Source organism: Sebastes umbrosus, chromosome 24, assembly GCF_015220745.1.
Source record: "Sebastes umbrosus isolate fSebUmb1 chromosome 24, fSebUmb1.pri, whole genome shotgun sequence".
Taxonomy (NCBI): Eukaryota; Metazoa; Chordata; class Actinopteri; order Perciformes; family Sebastidae; genus Sebastes; species Sebastes umbrosus.
In genome coordinates, this window is record NC_051292.1 from 10941375 (window position 1) to 10957128 (window position 15754).

General features: G+C 39.8%; 3 protein-coding genes and 1 long non-coding RNA gene across 4 annotated transcripts in view; 3 read left to right on the forward strand and 1 right to left on the reverse strand.

Annotated features, from left to right (window-relative positions):
* The window catches only part of LOC119483724, a 27803-nt gene extending 23684 nt beyond the window's left edge, over positions 1-4119 (reverse strand). Inside the window, exon 1 of the long non-coding RNA XR_005205786.1 lies at positions 4012-4119. This is a non-coding gene — a long non-coding RNA (uncharacterized LOC119483724). The remainder of the gene's footprint in view (positions 1-4011) is intronic.
* Positions 3020-11233, forward strand: LOC119483712 (OX-2 membrane glycoprotein-like). The gene is made up of 6 exons (XM_037762106.1): positions 3020-3560; positions 3783-4121; positions 4204-4476; positions 10364-10457; positions 10609-10665; positions 10898-11233. Exons 1-6 carry the CDS (start codon positions 3503-3505, stop codon positions 10956-10958), a joined length of 882 nt encoding a protein of 293 aa, XP_037618034.1. The 5' UTR covers positions 3020-3502; the 3' UTR covers positions 10959-11233.
* A 152-nt stretch (positions 11234-11385) lies between these two features.
* On the forward strand, positions 11386-14653 carry LOC119483706 (OX-2 membrane glycoprotein-like). The gene is made up of 6 exons (XM_037762099.1): positions 11386-11900; positions 12703-13041; positions 13130-13384; positions 13593-13692; positions 13884-13946; positions 14372-14653. Exons 1-6 carry the CDS (start codon positions 11846-11848, stop codon positions 14505-14507), a joined length of 948 nt encoding a protein of 315 aa, XP_037618027.1. The 5' UTR covers positions 11386-11845; the 3' UTR covers positions 14508-14653.
* Positions 14651-15754, forward strand: part of LOC119484029 — a 51429-nt gene continuing 50325 nt past the window's right edge. Inside the window, exons 1-2 of the mRNA XM_037762588.1 lie at positions 14651-14669; positions 14892-15068. Coding sequence (XP_037618516.1) covers positions 14651-14669; positions 14892-15068 — 196 coding nt within the window. The remainder of the gene's footprint in view (positions 14670-14891; positions 15069-15754) is intronic.

Below are 15754 nucleotides of genomic sequence, written 5' to 3' on the forward strand. Positions count from 1 at the left end.
GGGTAGAGGGCACTGGAAAACTGACTGTCCCAGAGCAAATGCTGGAAGAGGGTATAGCGGGGGTTGGATGAACTCTGGTGCTTGTGCTGTATCTGTGGAACCTGTCCCTGTTGTCTCTCCCTTTCGACAGGTTAACATTGGAGAGCCGTGCAGGTTGGAGGTATCTTGGAAATATCCAGTTCCCACCACGAAAAAAGAACTTCAGCGTTTCCTTGGCCTAGTCGGGTACTATCGCAGCTTCTGTAAAAACTTTTCGACTGTGGTAGCCCCTCTGACTGATTTGCTGAAAGGAAAAGCTCGATTTGTGTGGTCAGCCTCGTGTCAGCAGGCTTTTGACAATGTTAAGTCTGTTTTGTGTTAACCTCCTGTTCTCGCAGCTCCTTGCATGGATCAACCTTTCAAACTGCAGGTGGATGCAAGTGATGTGGGGGCAGGGGCGGTGCTGTTCCAGACGGATGGTAGTGGTGTGGATCGTCCCGTGAGTTTCTACTCAAAAAAGTTGAACTCATTTCAGTTGAACTACTCGGTGATTGAGAAAGAGACCCTGGCACTCATCTGGGCCTTACAGCATTTTGATGTTTCTGTAGGCTCTAGTGTTCCTCTGGTTGCGTACACAGATCATAATCCCATAATTTTTTTGCACTCAGTACATTGCCCAAATCGCAGGTTGATGCGATGGATGTTGTATTTGCAAGCTTATTGTTTGGACATTCGCCACATCAAAGGCTCTGATAATGTTGTGGTCGATGCCTTATCTAGAGCGCCTAGCTCTTAAATATTTGTCTGACTGAATTGTTAACCCCTCTGGTCTGCTATGTCCAGGTTCTGTCACCTTAAATGTTTCTTGAGGCGCCGGAGTTGCTGAGTGGAGGTTGGTTGGCTGCTGGGGAATAAACTACAAACGGTCAGTATGGATTTTGATATAGTTTTAAGTATAGTGTTACAACTATAGTTTAGAAATGATATTACAAATGAAAAACATCAATCGTAGGTAAAGTAAATTGTTTTGTAGTTGATTTAGTGAATAGCGGTTGCAGTGTTCTTATTGGAACTCCTTTTTTGATGGGGGGGAGTGTGACGACCCCTCCCCCCACTAGGTGTGTGTTGGCTCGCTGGTCTCTTTGTTTCTTGCAGGCTCTGGTTGAGGCGGGGACATGATGACATCACTCCATTTGTGTGGACATCGCGGCGCGGCTATTCTTCCTCTTTTTCTCCATGCACCCACACACACACGCATCCATGCACTCCTACACCACTGATTACTGATACTGATCTTTACATTTATTCATGAATTAGTGTTTTGTAATAAACTTTGTTACTTTTTGCATTTACCTCGTCTCCACTCCCATTTTTGTTGCAACCTAAGAGCCGGGTTGTAACAAGTCCTGCCTTCTCTTCCGTAACATGGGGATGTCACCACGTAACACGTTTGCATAACGGCTTGTTTGGCACGCCCTCAAACAAAGCTAGTTAGAGTGGAACTAGAGCGAAGTCCAAAGAGTTTGGTTCGGTTGACCAATCACAACAAAGTGGACCAGCTGACCAATCAGAGCAGACTGGGCTTTTTGGGAGGGGGGGGGGCTCAAACAGAGCGTTTCAGACAGAGAGTGAAACGAGGTGCTGCAGCACAGCCGGTATGAGAAAAATAAAGCGTTTTTTGAACTTTAAAATATGTAAACATGTTCTAGTAGAAACCTAAAGTACAAGTATGCACCTGAAAATGAACACAATAGGTCCTCTTTAATCCGTGTTCCCTCTGTCTATTCGGGGGCTTCACTTTCCTACCTACCAACTAGCTTGATAATCAGACTGAATTGGAGGAATCCAAATGGGAGATGTTGGAGGTGAACCAGGCTACCAATTTGCGATACATTGTGTATTCATAGTCTGCATGTTTATCCACATCACTGTTGTTCTGAATGATTTGGAAACTGACTAATATCTTGTTTTTATCTGAATGTTCAAAACGCCTTTAAAGACAGAACTGAACGAGCTGCACCAGTTCATTGATTCCAGCAGATCAGTAGTTTTGATTTTGAAATATAATTTAGGTGATAGTTTTAATTCACTGTTGCATCCAGATAAAGCATCCTTTGTTTTGTACGACTTTTTAAATACATTTTCTGCTGCTGCTCTTTATATTTAGAATATAAACTTCATATGAAGATAAAAATATATAGAGTAGGAGTTGAAACACTGACAGAGTTTGCATTAAATGTCTGCTGCATATTTTTAGCAGCAGGTGCACAACATGGTCACTAGAGGTCCTGCTTTCCTCTCATGTGCTGCAGGAGAGTTGAGGCTGTTCAGACAGATCAGGGGCTGAAAGTCAGCAGCAGGAAACTGGAAACAGTTCAGTCGTAGTTAAATCTCTGAAGCATGGATTCTCCTGCTCCAGTCTCACATTACCTGTAGCACAGAGAGCACCTCAAGCACAGGGAGCTCACTTTGGCTTTGTGGACTTTCATCTGTCAGCTGGTAAATTTGATGTCTTTTAGTTGCAGCAAACTTGATTTGGAATAACTTGAAATGGTAGTAGTTGGTTTACTTAATTCAGGAATGTCAACATATCTAAATTAGTTTGTCTAACTTTTTATGGTGAAGATATATATATATTTTTTTATAATAGTTTTGTTTCCTCATTATGAACTCATATATCTGTATCAGTGACTTAGGTTTATATCAATTTATATGTTAATTAACTTGTAACTTTGCCACAAAATATTAAACTTGTTATACCTTTTCTTAATGAATATTTCTGAAGCAGTTGATATTTTTCTTAGTGTTCCTGGCTGTATAATATCTTTAATATTTATTTTTGGGTTAAGTTGTTATATGTGTTACTATAGTGTTTTATCAATTAATTGTTTTATGATTTTCATATGGTAAATGTGGCAAGAGAAAGATTTACATCCACATAATTGGCTTGATTATGTGAAAAAATAACAAATCCCTCCTGTTTTGTTTGGCAAAATAACCTCTTTAAATGTGCATGTGGCACCTGTTCATGTCAATAACTACATTAATGCATTTTAATTCATTTATAAACCTGGACTTTAACAGCTCATAGCCTGTGGTTGTAATTATCATCCTCTGCTATGACATTAGACAACTGTTGATTTGAATCATAGTTCAGTGTACTGAGTAGCTGAACAGCAGTCTGGTAATGATTCATTGAGATGAGGTGTCCTTCCTTCTCCCTGATTGGTCCACGGCCTGGTTGTACCATTGCAGTGGCATGGGGGGCAATAGGAGCTCTTTCTATCACATTTTGAAGAGCTAATTTGCCATTTATTAATAAATAACACTTTTGTTATGATTATATTTTAAGCCCTTATTTATTTTGTAAGGATTCGTTGCTACATTGTTGGTCAATAGGTGTTTATTTGGCACCCACCGAGATCAATTTACCTGGACTTTACCTGCGTGCACCTGCAGCCTACGTAATGACAACTTTGACTTTCACTTTCTGTAGTTTTGGCGGTAGATTCAGTTCAGTATCATGATGGCGCACCGTGCAGTCTTACATTTCCTTTGTGTGTTGGGAGTCTTTCAGAAAGGTGAGAAAGAGATGATACAGCAATGTTATAAAGGTCTAGACATTATGTCATTTATTATTCTGATAATCTGAAAGCACAGCTGTGTGATTCCTGCATGTTTATTGTCTGTTGCACATCGTTTTGGTGGCAAATGATGTTACATTGGTTAATTCATTACTTATATCATATTTTGCAAAGGGAAAAATACATCCTAACTACAATGTGTGCTGTCATCTCCTGCAGGTCTAACCGCGCTGATAGAAACCCAGCACACTGTGGAGGCAGCTGTAGGAGATGAGGCCTACTTAAACTGTCACCTGATGCAATCTAGAGATGTTGAGAAAGTCACATGGCTGAAGATTTTACCTGGGGGGGAGAAGAACCTTGCTGCTAGCCGCAAAGACTCTGGTCAACAAGTGAATCCTGACTTTACAGATAAAATGGAGTTTAGATATGCTGGACTGCAGAACACCTCCATAGTTATCAGGAGGGTGATGGAGGAGGATGAAGGGTGCTATCGCTGTATGTTTAACACCTTCTCTGAAGGTGATTTCATTGCTACAACCTGCCTGAAGCTCTATGGTGAGAACCTGCTGTCTTATTAGAGACATTTCCATAACTCTCTGTCTTCTCTGTAATGTTATATCATATTTTATCTTTGCAGAGCTGCATGGACCCTTTCTTCACGTCACAGAATCAACAGTTGTGTCCTGCTCAGCCACAGCTCGACCTGCTCCCACAGTAACAATGACTGTCCCTCACTACGACTCTACCAGCGTCACCAACACCAACGGCACAGTCACTGTCACCACTACAGCTGGGCTGTCTCGTCTCCATGGCAACAGCACACAGGTTGGATGTGCAGTGAGAGTGCTCTCTGGTCCTCAGATAGAGGTGTCTATGATGATTCCTGAGGTCAAACAGTCGTCTGATGATGGTGAGAAACACTTCCAAACATCCTGATTCCTAAATACTCTATAGTTCATGTCTGTTGTTTTTATTTTCCAGGTTTTGATGAGGAATCTGGATCTAATAACAATGAGGATTTCTATAATTTTACCTTTAGGTGGTCTCAGATCAATAATACCATTTGATCTGTAGTTGCTTTATGAATGAGTGTCATTAATTTCCCTATTTTATTTCAGATTTCACTCTGATCATCGTGTCCGTGGTTGTGGCCGGTGTTTGTGTTGTTGCTGCAGTCGTCATCACCCTGCTTATGCGGAAACATCGGAACCGGTAATTATAAATTTATTACTGTGAGACATGTGAATAAGAGAGTACTGGCACTTATGTTTTTCACTTCAAGAAGCACTGAACACCTGTCTTGTTATAATACCGCTGTCTAACAGTTATTATGCTCATGATTGATTGAGATCTTTTTAGATAAAACCCACAAATTGATCTTTGACTTTTCTTAAATCCTTCAGTCGGTCACACAGGGACTCTGAGTAGAAGAAGACACCACAAAAAGAAATCAAAGACACTCATGAGTGAGTCAATTTATTCATTTTTCACTTATACATATTTTTGTTTCTTTGCAAAAATGATTTAAAGAGGACCTATTATGCTTTTGTGCTTTTTACTTTAGTGTGTTATATAGTTTTTTGTGCATGTAAAAGGTCTGCAAAGTTACAAAGCCCAAAGTCCATGCTAAAAAGAGAGAAACACTGCTCCTGAAACACCTTGTTTGAAGCCCCACCTTTTCTTCCGTAACGTGGTGATGTCACTAAGTAACACGTTTGCATAACTGCTAGTTTGGTACGCCCTTAAACAAAGCAAGTTAATGCGGAGCTGGAGCAGATCCCGAAGAGTTTGGTCCAGTTGACCAATCAGAGCAGACTGGGCTTTTTGGGACGGGGGGGGGCTCAAACAGAGCGTTTCAGACAGAGGGTGAAAAGAGGTGCTGCAGCACATCCGGTATGAGAAAAATAAAGCGTTTTTTGAACTTTAAAATATGTAAACATGTTCTAGTAGAAACCTAAAATACAAGTATGCACCTGAAACTGATCACAATAGGTCCTCTTTAATCCGTGTTCACTCTGTTTATTTGGGGGCTTCACTTTCCTACCTACCAACTAGCTTGATAAACAGACTGAATTGGAGGAATCACTGATCAAATGGGAGATGTTGGAGGTGAACCAGGCTACCAACTTGTGATAAACATAACGTTGTCGTAAAGTTTTTACCGGAAGTCCGCTGTGTGTTGACTCGGCTCAATAGAGCTGCTTGACAGATTGTGGTTGACAGAGATGAAATCACGTGAGGAACACATCGCTCGACTTTTAAATTAAATTCCTGTTAGAGGTGCTACATCTGAAGACAACTGGACCGACTTAAATTCAGATTATTTCACCGCACCGGGTATTGAGGACAGCGGATGCGCCGGGTCGGGTTGGACGCCCTGCTAAGGCTAGAGGCTAGAGGCTAGGCTAGCTCTCAATCCGCTGATCAGGACGGAGAGAGAGAGTTGGAGGAAGGCGAGGAGGAAGATATTCCGCTCATGGCTGAGCCGATGATGGCACGAAATCTCTCTGATTATAGTTATTAAATCAGGGCAGTGTTATAGAGACTGAGATCGCCCAGCCGGGAGTACCAGTGTAGCTGCAAACTGTACAACAGCGCCGCTCTCTACACCGGAGTTACGGTTTAACTGGCGACTTTCATCCGAATGAGTCTGTGGTTGTCGTGGTTACGGCAGCTGTTGAAAGCAGGAAGAGAATACGTAGCTGTCCTCGTGAATGCCTCTTTGTTTAGTATTTCATTACAATGTTTAAACATACCGGATTGGTCTTTGGAGCTTTGGAGTCTTATATTATTATTATATTCTGCTCGCGTTTGAAACGTTGCTTGTTATGATGAATATGTTGAAAACATTAAGAGCAGCGTCGCTCTTCCTGTAAGCTAATACAAGTTTCTAAATACACATATTCGTCTTTGGAGCTTGTTGTAGTAAACATGTGTCACGTAGAAGAACTCTTCATCCCTTTAAGAAAACAAAAATGAATAAAAATGTCAGGTTTTACGGGATTTGAACTCATACCAAAATCACAGCTTGTGAGACAGACGGAGGTTTCCTCCAATGCGCCACCAGCACTGGGATGGTCACAGGTGAATGTCATTGGGGTGGTCACAGGTGAATGTCATTGGGATGGTCACAGGTGAATGTCATTGGGATGGTCACAGGTGAATGTCATTGGGATGGTCACAGGTGAATGTCATTGGGATGGTCACAGGTGAATGTCATTGGGATGGTCACAGGTGAATGTCATTGGGGTGGTCACAGGTGAATGTCATTGGGATGGTCACAGGTGAATGTCATTGGGGTGGTCACAGGTGAATGTCATTGGGGTGGTCACAGGTGAATGTCATTGGGGTGGTCACAGGTGAATGTCATTGGGGTGGTCACAGGTGAATGTCATTGGGATGGTCACAGGTGAATGTCATTGGGATGGTCACAGGTGAATGTCATTGGGGTGGTCACAGGTGAATGTCATTGGGATGGTCACAGGTGAATGTCATTGGGATGGTCACAGGTGAATGTCATTGGGATGGTCACAGGTGAATGTCATTGGGATGGTCACAGGTGAATGTCATTGGGGTGGTCACAGGTGAATGTCATTGGGATGGTCACAGGTGAATGTCATTGGGATGGTCACAGGTGAATGTCATTGGGGTGGTCACAGGTGAATGTCATTGGGGTGGTCACAGGTGAATGTCATTGGGGTGGTCACAGGTGAATGTCATTGGGATGGTCACAGGTGAATGTCATTGGGATGGTCACAGGTGAATGTCATTGGGGTGGTCACAGGTGAATGTCATTGGGATGGTCACAGGTGAATGTCATTGGGATGGTCACAGGTGAATGTCATTGGGATGGTCACAGGTGAATGTCATTGGGATGGTCACAGGTGAATGTCATTGGGGTGGTCACAGGTGAATGTCATTGGGATGGTCACAGGTGAATGTCATTGGGATGGTCACAGGTGAATGTCATTGGGATGGTCACAGGTGAATGTCATTGGGATGGTCACAGGTGAATGTCACTGGGATGGTCACAGGTGAATGTCATTGGGATGGTCACAGGTGAATGTCATTGGGGTGGTCACAGGTGAATGTCATATTCATCTCAAATATCATCCGCTAAGTAGTCGCTCTGAGACGCAGAAGGCAGCCAGATTAACTTGTGACCACACTGTCCGTGTACTTCACACCATCTGATTTACAACACAAATAAGTGTCTGTTTATGTTGTTGTTGTTGTATTCACGTGGAAATATTGAAGTTTGAAGATCTCGCATCAGCTGCACCATAAAGAAAATGTTTTCAAACCAAAAAGGCACTGGATTGAGAATTGACCCAGACAACAACACAGAAGTCAAACACTCAAGTTATTTTTATTTAGGAGAGGCAAACAAATTTCACTTGTAGCCAATCAATCTGCAAACAAATGTGTTTCGGGGTCAATGTGACTCATAATGATGGAGCAGGTCACATTTATTTGTCTTAATCTGAAAGCTCAGCTGTGTGATTCCTGCATGTTTAGTTTGTTGTTACTGCGTAATTACGCATCGTTTTGGTGGCTGATTTTGCATTGGTTAACTCATTATTTATATCATAGTGTAACAGACTCTTCTATACTATTTCATGGTTTAAAACTGTATTATGGCGAAGAAGATGGTTGGTCCTTTTCTGGTGCTGTAGGGCAGGAAGAGGAGTTGGAGGAGCTTCCTCTGTGGGTTGTTGTTGTGGTGTGGAACTTTAATAGATCCATGGTCCAGACTGGCCCCATCACCTGTCATTTGTGCTGTGTGTACCACGTTTTGTTGAATGCTCTGTTCGAGGAAATAACTCAAAATGTGGTTGTTTTGCATACTTGCCAATCTTGAGACCTCAACAAAAAATTTGAGTTTCAGAGACTTTGTTTCCTGAATTCTGGTGACTTTAAAACAATAAAAAAATAACAAAATAATAAGTACACTGCAACAGCATTTTTATGTTAAACTTCTAATTTTACCTTCAAATCTCAGGAAAGAAAACTGAATAATTCGCCCCTCTGGCGTAAACTTTGCGTGTGAATATCTAGCATAAACTAATATTCATCAGTTATAATTCATTTGTTTGCCCCTGCTGTCCCTTTTTAGGATTATACATGCTGTACAGTGCCAGAAACAGGTTAAAAAAAGTAAATTTGACAGTCTTATTGGACCTATCACATTCAGACTCTGATGGGGGGGCCAGTGCCAGCCCCGGCCCCCACTTTGGCCCCGCCCCTGGCAGACAGACAGACACAGAAACACAGAGAGAGACTCTCTGTGTTTCTGTGTACTCTCTCCATCAGGGACTCAGAGCTGCTGCCCTTGCAGCGCGAGGACACAGACATTAGCACAGTGTTGGCTTGGTTGGAACAGGGCACACATATTCATTTATATTTGTTTGGTTAATAAAGCAATGATGTTTTAATGTTATAATTTATGTTCACTACATGTTTTTATTATGTAAGTTCTGTAAGTAACTGCAAGTAGCTGTGTGACTACAGTATGTTTATTATTTATGACAACTGCTTCATTACGCTTCGTTAATACTTTTGCATTGGTTAATTCATATTTTATAATTTTCAAAGTTTAACAAAAGATATTTGCTATATTTAAACAAAGTAAATTAAGTCAGATTAAAGAGAAAACTGAATATTTAAAGAACGGGGTGTGGCAATGAGTGGACCTAACTGGGGTCATCATAACAATAGGCTACTATATACTGTACATACATTCAGTTGTAGAGGTGGATAGTACATTTTCCAAGGAGATCTTTTCCACTGTGTAATGGAGTTCTGTGATCTCCAGTTCAGAGGGATAGTGATCTCTTTACAAAAATGTCTAATGGGTGTGCACTGCCACACAGGTGGTGTGAGCATAGTTATAATACGGACAGATGTCTGATCCCATTTTAAACATGTTTTGAATTGATTTCTATGGTGTATCTTATAATAATTTATATGAGTTGTGTCTCCTGCAGGTCTAACAGCTCTGATTGAAACCCAGCACACTGTGGAGGCAGCTGTAGGAGACGAAGCCTGTTTATACTGTTGCCTGATACAATCTGGAGATGTTGAGAAAGTCACATGGCTGAAGATTTTACCTGAGATGGAGAAGAACCTTGCTTCTAGCCACAAAGACTCTGGTCAACAAGTGAATCCTGACTTTAGAGATAAAATGGAGTTTAAATATGCTGGACTGCAGAACACCTCAATAGTTATCAGGAGGGTGATGGAGGAGGATGAAGGGTGCTATCGCTGTTTGTTTAACACCCTCTCTGAAGGTGCTCTCAATGCTACAACCTGCCTGCAGCTCTATGGTGAGAACCTGCTGTGTTATTAGAGACATTTCTATAACTCTTTATCTTCTCTGTAATGTTTTAACATTTCAATATTTCATCTTTGCAGAGCTGCATGGACCCTTTATTCACGTCAGAGAATCAACAGTTGTGTCCTGCTCAGCCACAGCTCGACCTGCTCCCACAGTAACACTGACTGTCCCTCACTACGACTCTACCAGCGTCACCAACACCAACGGCACAGTCACTGTCACCACTACAGCTGGGCTGTCTCGTCTCCATAGCAAAAGCACACAGGTTGGATGTGCAGTGAGAGTGCTCTCTGGTCCTCAGATAGAGGTGTCTATGATGATTCCTGATGATGGTGAGAAACTCTTCCAAACATCCTGATTCATAAATACACTATAGCTCATGTCTCAAGTCAGTATTACCATTTGATCTGTTGTTGCTTTATGAATGTTAAGTGTTATTAATTTCCCTTTTTTCTCACAGATTTCACTTGGAACTTTCTGATGATCACGGCTGCCTTTGTTTGTGTTGCTGTTTTAATCGTCATCGCCGCGCTTACACAGAAACATTGCAACCGGTAACTTTTAAACTTTTAACTCAACACCTGTCTTGTTATAATAACACTGTCTCATAGTTAATAATGGTTGATTGAGATCTTTTCAGACAAAACTCATAAATAAATAATTGATAATTGTGTGTCCAGCACTGACTTTTCTTAAATCCTTCAGTCTGCTACAGGGACTGAGGAGAACAAGAACGGATGAAACAATCAGAGACACTCCTGAGTAAGACACTTTCCTACTGTTATTAGTTTACACATATTTGTTACTTTACTAAATTATTTCTGCACTGTCTATTTTTGAATTTATTTTCCTGTACCAATCCGTCTCTATACATTGTTTGTACATGAAACCATCGTTGTGTACTCATAGTCAGCATGTTTATTCATCTGTTGATTAGAGGAATGTAGAAATATGTATAGTATAATGTAATAATTTGAGTCTTTTTCTTCCTCAGGGTCCCAAACACTTTTAGTCAAGCAGAAGAACAAGCAGATCAGACACCTGACACCTCCTGAGACAAATCAGACAAGAAACAACCCAAAGCCGTCATCTTCAGCGCAATGACCAGCAACCGTGACCAGTGTTTCATAAGAATATTACAAGAGTTGCTGTGTGAGCAGACAAATATGTGGTTTATAAAGAGTTTACAGTTGATCTTAATTAATCACATGTAGAACTTTGAAGCAGTGAACTCATTCAGAGTTAAAACAAGGAAGTGTCCTGTGAGGCGATAGCACCATCTAGTGTGCTTGTTGGAGAAAAAAAGAAAGGAGAGAGAGAAATGTGGTTTACATTTTTTGCACAGCAAATCAGAACTATTTATGTAAAGTACTCAGGTGTTTTTATTCAAAATTGTATATATTATATATACTGTATGTTACATATATTCTAAGTGTGTTGGTATTTTTGTACTTTAATGTAAAGTTTTTAGGGGTTAAGACACTTAATGTCCTGCGTTCTGGTGAATTTTTCTTCATCTTTTTATGGTGAAACTGTCTTTTATTTATGTAAAGGAAAACACAAAATTCAGATGGCAGGTGAAAAAATATAAGAATATAATGGAATATAATGCAGTAAGGCTCTCAGGTATTCTGTATTGCTTTCAGATATTTAATCTGTTCTCCTGTTGATCAACTTTTCTCATTTAATGTGATCTCTGCTGAGTCAACACACATGTAGGCAGGATGTATCCCTCCTGTTTTGTTTGGCAAAGTAACCTCTTTAAATGTGCATGTGGTACCTGTTCATGTCAATGATAGACCTACATTCATGCATTTTAATTCATTTATGAACCGCTGGAGTTGAGGTGTCATTCATTCTCTCTCTTGGTCTGCGACCCGGATGTACTTACAGATACTTTCACTTTCTGTAGATTTGGCGGTAGATTCAGTTCAGTATCAGGATGGCGCACCGTGCAGTCTTACATGTCCTTTGTGTGTTAGGAGTCTTTCAGAAAGGTGAGAAAGAGATGATACAGCAATGTTATAAAGGTCTAGACATTATGTCATTTATTATTCTGATAATCTGAAAGCTCAGCTGTGTGATTCCTGCATGTTTAGTCTGATGTTGCTGCGTAATTACGCATGGTTTTGGCGGTTAATGATTTTGCATTGGTTAATTCATTATTAATATCATAGTAGTATTGTTGATGTGTTGTTAATAATTTATTCTCTGATTCGTTACACATTAATTTATATTTGTTTGGTTAATAAAGCAAGGATGTTTTAATGTTATAATTTATGTTCACTAAATGTTTTTATTATGTAAGTTCTGTAAGTAACTCCAAGTGTAGCTGTGTGACTACAGTATGTTTATTGTTTATGGCAACTGTGTCATTACGCTTTGTTAATACTTTTGCATTGGTTAATTCATATTTTATCATTTTGAAAGTTTAACAAAATATATTAGCTATATTTAAACAAAGTAAATTAAGTCAGATTAAAGAGAAAACTGAATATTTAAAGAACATGGTGTGGCAATGAGTGGACCTAACTGGGGTCATCATAACAATAGGCTACTATATACTGTACATACATTCAGTTGTAGAGTTGGATAGTACATTTTCCAAGGAGATCTTTTCCACTGTGTAATGGAGTTCTGTGATCTCCAGTTCAGAGGGATAGTGATCTCTTTACAAAAATGTCTAATGGGTGAGCATAGTTACAATACAGACAGATGTCTGATCCCATTTTAAACATGTCTTGAATTGAATTCTATGGTGTATCTTATAATAATTTATATGAGTTGTGTCTCCTGCAGGTCTAACAGCTCTGATAGAAACCCAGCACACTGTGGAGGCAGCTGTAGGAGATAAAGCCTGCTTAAACTGTCACCTGATACAATCTGGAGATGTTCTGCAAGTCACATGGCTGAAGATTTTACCTGAGGGGGTAAAGAATCTTGCTTATTGCCACAAAGACTTCGGTCAAAAAGTGAATTCTGACTTTACAGATAAAATGGAGTTTAGATATGCTGGACTGCAGAACAGCTCCATAGTTATCAGGAGGGTGATGGAGGAGGATGAAGGGTGCTATCGCTGTATGTTTAACACCTTCTCTGAAGGTGCTTATAATGCTACAATCTGCCTGCAGCTCTATGGTGAGAACCTGCTGTGTTATTAGAGACATTTCCATAACTCTCTGTCTTCTCTGTAATGTTTTATCATTTCAATATTTTATCTTTACAGAGCTGCATGGACCCTTTCTTCACGTCAGAGAATCAACAGTTGTGTCCTGCTCAGCCACAGCTCGACCTGCTCCCACAGTAACACTGACTGTCCCTCACTACGACTCTACCAGCGTCACCAACACCAACGGCACAGTCACTGTCACCACTACAGCTGGGCTGTCTCGTCTCCGTAGCAAAAACACACAGGTTGGATGTGCAGTGAGAGTGCTCTCTGGTCCTCAGATAGAGGTGTCTATGATGATTCCTGATTATGGTGAGACACATTTCCAAACATCCTGATTCATAAATGCTCTATAGCTCATGTCTGTTGTTTTTATTTTCCAGGTTTTGATGAAGAATCTGGATCTAATAACAGTGATGATTTCTATAATTTTACCTTTAGGTGGTCTCAGATCAATAATACCATTTGATCTGTAGTTGCTTTATGAATGAGTGTCACTAATTTCCCTCTTTTCTTTCAGATTTCACTCTGATCATCGTGTCCGTGGTTGTGGCCTGTGTTTGTGTTTGTGTTGTTGCTGCAGTCGTCATCACCCTGCTTAAACGGAAACACCGGAACCGGTAATTATAAACTTATTACTGTGAGACATGTGAATAAGAGAGTACTGGCACTTATGTTTTTCACTTCAAGAAGCACTGAACACCTGTCTTGTTATAATACCGCTGTCTCACAGTTATTATGCTCATGATTGATTGAGATCTTTTCAGACAAAACCCACAAATTAATCTTTGACTTTTCTTAAATCCTTCAGTCGGTCAGACAAGGACTCTGAGGAGGAGGAGACACCACAAAAAGCAATCAAAGACACTGATGAGTGAGTCAATTTATTCATTTTTCACTTGTACATATTTATGCTTCTTTGCAAAAATGATTTAAAGAGGACCTTTTATGCTTTTGTGCTTGAGGTGCGGCTGAAAAATAAAGCGTTTTTTTGAACTTTAAAATATGTAAACATGTTCTAGTAGAAACCCAAAATACAAGTATGCACCTGAAAATGAGCACAATAGGTCCTCTTTAATCCGTGTTCACTCTGTTTATTTGGGGGCTTCACTTTCCTACCCACCAACTAGCTTGATAATCAGACTGAATTGGAGGAATCACTGATCAAATGGGAGATGTTGGAGGTGAACCAGGCTACCAATTTGCGATACATTGTGTATTCATAGTCTGCATGTTTATCCACATCACTGTTGTTCTGAATGATTTGGAAACTGAATAATATCTTGTTTTTATCTGAAGGACCAAAACACCTTTAAAGAAGGAAGAGAACGAGCTGCGGCAACGGACGTCTACTGAGAAAGATAAAAACCACGACCACCCAAAACCATCATCTCTGGAAGGAAGAAGAAAATTATCTTTTAACTCAGTTAACTAATTAGTACCACAGAATAACCCACAAGACTGTTAATGCCACAACACAGAGAACATGTCTGCACCAGTTCATTGATTCCAGCAGATCAGTAGTTTTGATTTTGAAATATAATTTAGGTGATAGTTTTAATTCACTGTTGCATCCAGATGAAGCATCCTTTGTTTTGTACGTCTTTTTATACATACATTTTCTGCTGCTGCTTTTCGTTTTTTCATATTTAGACTATAAACTTCATTAAACTTCATATGAAGATCAATGAATATAGAGTAGGAGTTGAAACACTAACAGAGTTTACATTGAATGTCTGCTGCATATTTTTAGCAGCAGGTGCACAACAATGGTCACTAGAGGTCCTGCTTTCCTCTCATGTTCTGCAGTAGAGTTGAGGCTGTTCAGACAGATCAGGGGCTGAAAGTCAGCAGCAGGAAACTGGAAACAGTTCAGTCGTAGTTAAATCTCTGAAGCATGGATTCTCCTGCTCCAGTCTCACATTACCTGTAGCACAGAGAGCACCTCAAGCACAGGGAACTCACTTTGTCTTTGTGGACTTTCATCTGTCAGCTGGTAAATTTGATGTCTTTTAGTTGCAGCAAACTTGATTTGGAATATCTTGAAATGGTAGTAGTTGGTTTACTTAATCCAGGAATGTCAAGATATCTAAATTATTTTGTCTAACTTTTTATGGTGAAACTCTCCACGACCTGTCTATGAAGATATAGATGTTTTACTGATAATAACATGCACTTTTTTCTTTCAGAATACTCTTATAATAAACTCATATATCTGTATCAGTGACCTGTACTAAAAATGTAAATATGTTTAAATCTACTTATGAATTAATTAATTGTGAAAGTTGTGTGAAGCAATCAGGTGATTGTTTTATTTCAAATACAGAGTATTTATATCTAGCTATATATGTAGCGATAATTTATTCACAATATATTACAAAATAGACATAATATATAAATGTGTTGCACTTTTCTTTGCACTTTAATGTTTGATGTTTGTGTTCTCATGTTATTTATTTCTCAATTAACCTCTGATGCACGTTACATTTATGGCTGTAACTGTAGTAAAGATCTTACTATATTAAGTGTGTTAATATTGTTTTAACTGATCCCTGTCAAACACTGGATTAATAATCTGTAGTGTACAAGGAGTTTCTAATCGTTGATGTGTTTTTAATAATGTATTCTCTGATTCGTTCCATATATTCATTTGTACTTGTTTGGTTATTAAAGCAATGCTGT